General features: G+C 36.7%; 1 protein-coding gene across 1 annotated transcript in view; it reads left to right on the top strand.

The window, feature by feature from the left end:
- The window catches only part of LOC144977316 (uncharacterized), a 251,385-nt gene that overhangs the window by 133,145 nt on the left and 110,740 nt on the right, over positions 1-7,500 (top strand). Inside the window, exon 2 of the mRNA XM_078922389.1 lies at positions 2,730-2,825. Coding sequence (XP_078778515.1) covers positions 2,730-2,825 — 96 coding nt within the window. The remainder of the gene's footprint in view (positions 1-2,729; positions 2,826-7,500) is intronic.

Raw genomic sequence — 7,500 nt, 5'->3', positions numbered from 1 at the left:
GTTAAATGGATTAAATCGCCTGTTTTGAGTGTTCCATAGTATCTGGGTGAGGAAAACCCTTATCGATAATTTATTGTGATCGATACCGAACTGAAGGAGATTTTTAGTGTTAAAGGTCCCGCCATTTATTTCGACTCGACGCGTTTCATGACTATCCCAAAAAGGAAATTGCGTGCGGAATTTTAACGAGTCGAATTTTAACACTACAAATAAAAGAGTGATACTAGCTTGTTTTGATTTCAATCTTCTAAATCGGGTATCGCTCTTTTATTTTTGGACTCTTGTTTTGTTTTGCGAAAAGATAACACGCGATTTAGTCTCGGGTAACCAGCTATTATGGATTAGATTTCTATCAAACTCTCCACACGGCGAGATACGATCGGAACCCTGAATGAAAATAATGGAGTGATTTAATTCACACCTAGATCTAGATTCTCTCTCTCTCTCTCTCTCTCTCTCTCTCTCTCTCTCTCTCTCTCTCTCTCTCTCTCTCTCTCTCTCTCTCTCTATCTATCTATCTATCTATCTATCTGTCTATCTATCTCTCTCTCTTTCTCTCTCTCTCTCTCTCTTGTCTCTCTATTCTCTCTCTCTATCTCTTCTCTCTCTCTCGCTGTCTCTCTCTTTCTCTCTCTCCCACTCTTTCTCTCTTTCTTTCTCTCCCTCTCTCTCTCTCTCTCTCTCTCTCTCTCTCTCCTTTCTCTTTCTCTCATGAATATTATTGTCCCAACCATCATATTGTAACCCCTGTGGTGTTATGGTTGCATGTCTGACCGCTGATCAAAATGTCTGAGGTTTGTGACAGGCTGATAATTTTTTCTTGTATTTAAAAAAAGTTTTTTTGACTGTCACTGTTTCAGATATTTATCTAACACCAGTGCCTGCTCCCTAAATTGTCACTTGGTCAGTGTAGATCACAGAATTCTCCGTGCACCCAATGTACGTAAACCACACAAAACTGTTATAGAGAACTATGACAAATACGCAGAATATTGTTATTCTCTCTAGAATTATGAGACACCATGTAAGGGATGGTAGGATGGGTACTATATATATATATATATATATATATATATATATATATATATATATATATATATATATATATATATATATATATATATATTATATCTAATCGCTATTGGCCTCACGTCCCTGTCCAGCCTATGAACCCAATAAAATCTCCTGGGTATTGTGGTCTTGTAGTATAGCACTCAGCTCCTGCTCTGAAAGTCTCAATGTAGGCGTCACGAAGTTGAGTCCTTCAGGAAAGCTCTTTACCCTCATCCTCTCACTGTACTCAGGTTCATAATGGATATTTGGTCATTTGCTTCAAGTCCCAGGTTTGGGTGGGGTTTTTTTTTTGACAAGATGAGGGCCATTTTATTTGATTGTTATTTTAAGGAAGAGTCCTCTGGCCAAATCCTTTAAAACGTGTTTTTATAGAATACGACAGAATGGTGGTTGTGGAAAGTCAAAATGTGCTTGGGAGGTGGAAGGGGTAACCGATGAATTAACAATGGGGTTGGAGAGCTGAAAGGATTCACGAGAGGCAGAGAAAAATGGGCGTGAGGATTGGGGGGGGGGGGGGGTTTACAGGATTAGATAGATACATTGATATTTCGGTAGTGAGTGGACAGCTAGACAAACAATCATTAAGTTAGATAGAAAGATATTTGACAGAGAGAAATAGATAGAATGGGTTCATAAATAGTGTGTGTGTGTGTGTGTGTGTGTGTGTGTGTGTGCGTGCGTGTTTGTGCATATGTTTTATCAACAAAGTGGGGAAATGTAAACTATGATTTGAATGAATACAGACATATTATAAAAGAAATTAAGAGTTAGCAAGAGATAGAGACAGGCTAAGGGAGAGAGCAACCAAGAGAAGAAAAGAGAGAGAGAGAGAGAGAGAGAGAGAGAGAGAGAGAGAGAGAGAAAGACAGATAGATAGATAGATAGATAGATAGATAGATAGATAGATAGATAGATAGATAGATAGATAGATAGATAGATAGATAGATAGATAGATAGATAGATAGATAGATAGATAGATAGATAGATAGATAGATAGATAGACAGATAGATATTATATCAATATACTCATCTCTTTTTCTAATTTCGCCTACAATTTTGTTTCAGCAGTTCACTGCGTCATCGGGCCAGATAATTATAAGGCAGATTCAGATGGATAGGTAGATGGATAGAAAGATTCAGATAGATAGATGGATGGATGGAGGGATGGATAGATAGAAAGATAGATATATAGATAGATAGATAGATATATCAAGTTAGATTTAGATATGAATAGAGATAGATAGTAATGATGATAGAGGGATAGATAATAGATAGATAGATAGATATAAGGATAGAAGAGGGAAGATAAATAGATAGAAGATAGAAAAGAAAAAAAAAAAAAAAAAAAAGAGAGAGAGATAGAGAGAGAGAGAAGAGAGAGAGAGATAGAGAGAGAGAAAGAAAAAAAAGAGAGAGAGATAGAGATAGAGAGAGAGAGAAGAGAGAGATAGATAGAGAGAGAGAGATAGATAGAGAGAGATAGATAGATAGAGAGAGAGAGAGAGAGAGAGAGAGAGAGAGAGAATCCCACTTTAAAGGGGTCAGGGTAGTCGCCACTCACACCTACCCCATCCTAAATCTGGTATCATAATCGGAGACTCGTGTTATGTCTATTTATAAATTAATGTTTATTTTTTGGTCTTCATTCCATCCAGAGTTCTGTCATGGAGGCGATCCGGGACCTCAACTGTGATCTTCTCTTGGACTTGTTACCAGATAGTAGTCAACAACCCAGAATGTCTATCGAGTTGGTGAGTTGATGGACTGATTGATTTGATTGATTGAATGATGGATGGATTGATTGATTGAATGATGGATGGATTGATTGAATGATAGATTGATTGATTGATTGATTGATTGAATGATGGATGGATTGATTATTGAATGATGGATGGATTGATTGATTGAATGATGGATGGATTGATTGATTGAATGATGGATGGATTGATTGATTGAATGATGGATTGATTGATTGATGGAATGATGGATGGATTGATTGATTGAATGATGAATGGATTGATTGATTGAATGATGGATTGATTGATTGAATGATAGATTGATTGATTGATTGATTGATTGGTAAATGGATTGATTGTTTTAATGAATGATGGATTGTAGATATATTTATGAAATTAATGTTTGATTAATGCATTGACAGATTGAATGACTGATCGAGTGCTAAATATGATTTACTTTTAAAAGAAATGTTTTTATATGATCTAATAATCAATTGATTTATTGATTGATATATTGATTATATAGGTGTGTTTATTATATGTATATAACATGTCCTACTCCTATCATTCGCTCAATCCCCTAATATCTAATCAATGTGTAACCTAAAAATACTATTGACTTGTCAATGCGTTTTATTTTTCTTGAGTTGTTTTGAATATCCTGCATACGTAAATCGCCTTCTACTCCACCTCTCCCCCTCCCATCACCGTGATTGAAGTAGAGATACAGTGCCGTACTCTGGAAAAAAAAACATATTTTAAAATTTGGTCAGAAAACTCGTCTTTCAAATATCGATCGATTTAAATGACCCTCATCTTGGCGAAGACATAGATTTGAATTTTTTTTTTCCAAGATAAGGGTCATTAAAATCGATCGATATTTGAAGGACGAGTTTTCTGGCCAGCATTTTAAATACGTGTTTTTCCAGAGTACGACAGTCAACATGTTAATCTCATAACAAGGAGACAAAGTTGTCTTTCAATCGCGTAGTTCTCTCTTTTTTTTCCGTCTACATCTCCTCTCTTTTAGCACTGATCGTTTTCAAAAGATTCTTTCTCACCCCCCCCCCCCCCCCCCCCCCCCCCCCCCCCCACCGCCCACCCCACATCCTCCGAATAAATTGATTAAAGATAACAGCATAAATTATCTTTTGAAGAAGTTCCCCTCACAGTCGCCATAAACCATAGATTGCTTTTAATTTGCATTTTAAATGAAGTGTATTTATAGCAAGGTGACGCTTTTAAACAGATTGGGCGATCGTGGACATTCATAGAAAGAGGGATGGTGGATGTTGGTCATCCTTTACTGGGCGGAAATGAAACGTCGAGGACGTTGAACAAAATGAAATGGCCGAGGGCTACAGAGATAAGGGATTGGCGAGGAGATTAAAAGAAGTGTGTCAATGGAATAATGGACAAGACTCTTTTTAAAGAATTGGATGAACAGGAACATAAGGGAGAGGTAGTGATAGGAAGAGACTTGGGGAGGGGGTTAGAGATAGACAAATATAAACACAGAGAGAGAGAGAGAGAGAGAGAGAGACGAGAGAGAGAGAGGCAGACAGAGAGAGGAGAGAGGGGAGACAGTGAGAGAGAGAGAGAGAGAGAGAGAGAGAGAGAAGAGTGATGGAGAGGGGTAATTGACTAAGAGAAAAGAGAGTGGGGGGGGGGGGGGGCAAAGAGAGGAGGAGAGAGTGAGGGAAGAAACAGTATGGGAGAGAAAGAGAGCAGGAGGGAAAAATACACCAGAATGAGAGAAAGAGGAGGAAGTTAGAAAGAGAGAAAAATGAGATAATGATTTATAACCGAGGATATGTCGTAGATAGATAGATACATAGATCGGTAGGTAGGTAGATAGAAAAAAGCTGGAGAGACAGTATAATAGACAGATAGAAAGAAAGCAAAGGAGAAATATATATACATACATACATACATATATATATATATATATATATATATATATATATATATATATATATATATATATATATATGTATATATATTTCTCCTTTGCTTTCTTTCTATCTGTCTTATACTGTCTCTCCAGCTTTTTTCTATCTACCTACCTACCTACCTACCTACCTACCTACCTACCGATCTATATACATATATATATATATATATATATATATATATGTAGAGAGAGAGAGAGAGAGAGAGAGAGAGAGAGAGAGAGAGAGAGAAGAGAGGGAGAAGAGAAGTGTGTGTATGTGGGGGGGGGGGGGGATACTAAAAAATGCGAAGGTAAGAAAAATACCGATGGAGAGCGGCTAAGTGATGCGGACAATAATATTAATAGTGACGTACCTTGTCCATTTGGTGTTATATCGGAACTTCATGCTGAAAATTTAATTATAATGTCAAAATAATCAGAAATAAGAAACATCAGTTTTGTGTCGTTTTTAACATAAAACCACTCTCCTCTACGAAAGCATTTAGATAGACGTCTAGATATTTCATTTTAAACTTTAAATAATTTAGACGCTTAAAATTTGATTATAAATATTCACCCCAACCCCATGTGATGTAAGATTCCAAGCGTTCAATTTAAATTAAGTATGGCAAGTGACAGTACAAGTAGTATCATTTAAATGCTTATTTACAAATGTCTTCTGATTAGAGTTTTAAAATTAATCTTTTAAGATGTAGAATAACAAAATAAATTATATTTATTTGTTTACATATTTATTTATTTATTTTTATACTCTTGCGTTTTGTATTCTGAACGTTACCCTTAACACGCACTGGCAAGTTGGCGTAGCAATTGGGTTGTGTTCGTGATTGATTACAGTAACATGTTGGGTAAGCTTGGACTTAACCTGTTTTCCAACACCAATAATAAAGAATTTTGCTAATGAGATACTGGCACTGATCCACCGTGCAATGGTAAATCACCTTTTTAAAATAAATTACCCTGAAAAGATCTCATTTCTTCATACGTATAACTACAAACTACGTCGCACGTATTACGTATTAATTACTACGTAAATCAAGAAAACTTGAGCTTTTATAACATAGGGCTGGCAAAATGCACTACATTTGCTCAAGGGTCCCAAGCCATCAGCAACAATTGATGATATTATGTAAGACGAGACACAACGCCTGTAAGCCACTAATACATTGATTTCGACATGTACAATGCTGTTAACGGCCAGGAACTCATTTCCCACTTGAGTAAGGTAAGGTATTGTGAGTAAAGAGTCTATTCCAAGACCTGAACTTTGCGCCGTCCAAAGAAGAAATGGAACCAGTTACCTCCCAGTTAGAAAGCGAGTGTCGCACCACAAGACCACAGTGCGGCTATGTGGTCTAGTGATATGACACTCGCTTTCGGATCGGAAGGTCCTGGGTTCGAGCCTCGCTCGGCGCATAGTTGAGTCCTTGGAAAAGGCTCTTTACTCACATTCTCTCACCACACTCATGTGTAAAATGAGTACCTGGCCGTTAACAGCGTTGTCTTTGTCCGAAAAATTGTAATATCGCCTAACAGGCGTCATGTCTCGTCCAACATGTTAAATGTTGCTGTTGACCAGGGACCCCTTGTAAAGCGCTTTGAGCACATTTAGTGGATATTGCGCTATATAAGAGCTCAATTTATAAGACCACAGAGCAGAACTATCACAACTATCTTATGAATGGTTTGTTCCATATACTCTGCTACGGAAACTAGATCGAATATAAATGTCTAGGGCAGTATCTACTAAACGTGCTCAAAGTGTTTTACAAGGGACCCTGGCTAGAAGCAACACTTAACATTTAGGACGAGAATGATACTTGTGAGGCGATATTATATTTTTTCTAACAAAGTTAATAACGACCAGGTACTCATTTGACACAGTGAGAGAATGTGAGTAAAGAGAACTTTTCAAAGACTCAACTACGCGCTGCTCAAAGTGGTTTCTAGCCCTGGACCTTCCGTTCCAAAGGCGAGAGTCATACCACTGGACCACATCGTCGCACATAACATTTGATTTTTTAAAAATCTCTCTTTACCAGCCAAATAATAAATATTTAAATAAACAAACTGTATTAATCCATAAATAAATTGGTTTTACAAACTTGAATTGACTAGAATGAATAAATAAATAAATGTTATAAAATTATTATCTTTACATTATCTTATAGCAAATGAAATAAAAATAAAAATAAAAGTAAAAGTAAAAGTGCTTCTATAATATCCATATTAATACATAAAAATATCATCAGCAACATCATCATCATCATCATCATCATCATCATCATCATCATCATCATCATCATCATCATCATCATCATCAACATCATCATCACCACCATCATCGATAATGATGCCCTGACACCTGGGTCTCTGGCTCGTTAGAAATGACAGGAGAGTGTCGAGGAGACCCTGGGTGTAAATCAGTTCTGCCAGATTCTGTGAAAACACATTTTCTCACACAAATTTAAATTTGGCCAGAAAACCCCCATTAATTTAGAGTTCAAATATCGATAACTTCAAACAACCCTCAAATTAGTAAGAATCTTTAAACTCGAGACTTCATTGAAGTGCCAGGTCTGAGACTTTTTGACAAAAGTTGATGAATTTTATTCTGATCGATCGATATTTTAAGTATATTTTTTCTGGCCAAAATGTAAAAAAAAAAAAAATAGTTTTGCCAGTGTATGACAGAGCTCATCAACGCCTGTGGCAGACGTCAGGATTAGCGGCTAA

This window comes from Berghia stephanieae, chromosome 7, assembly GCF_034508935.2.
Source record: "Berghia stephanieae isolate SIO BIC M18660-M18661 chromosome 7, UCSD_Bste_1.3, whole genome shotgun sequence".
NCBI lineage: Eukaryota > Metazoa > Mollusca > Gastropoda > Nudibranchia > Aeolidiidae > Berghia > Berghia stephanieae.
The sequence above is the reverse complement of the archived record's forward strand: the minus strand, read 5'-3'. Positions and strand labels throughout refer to the sequence as shown.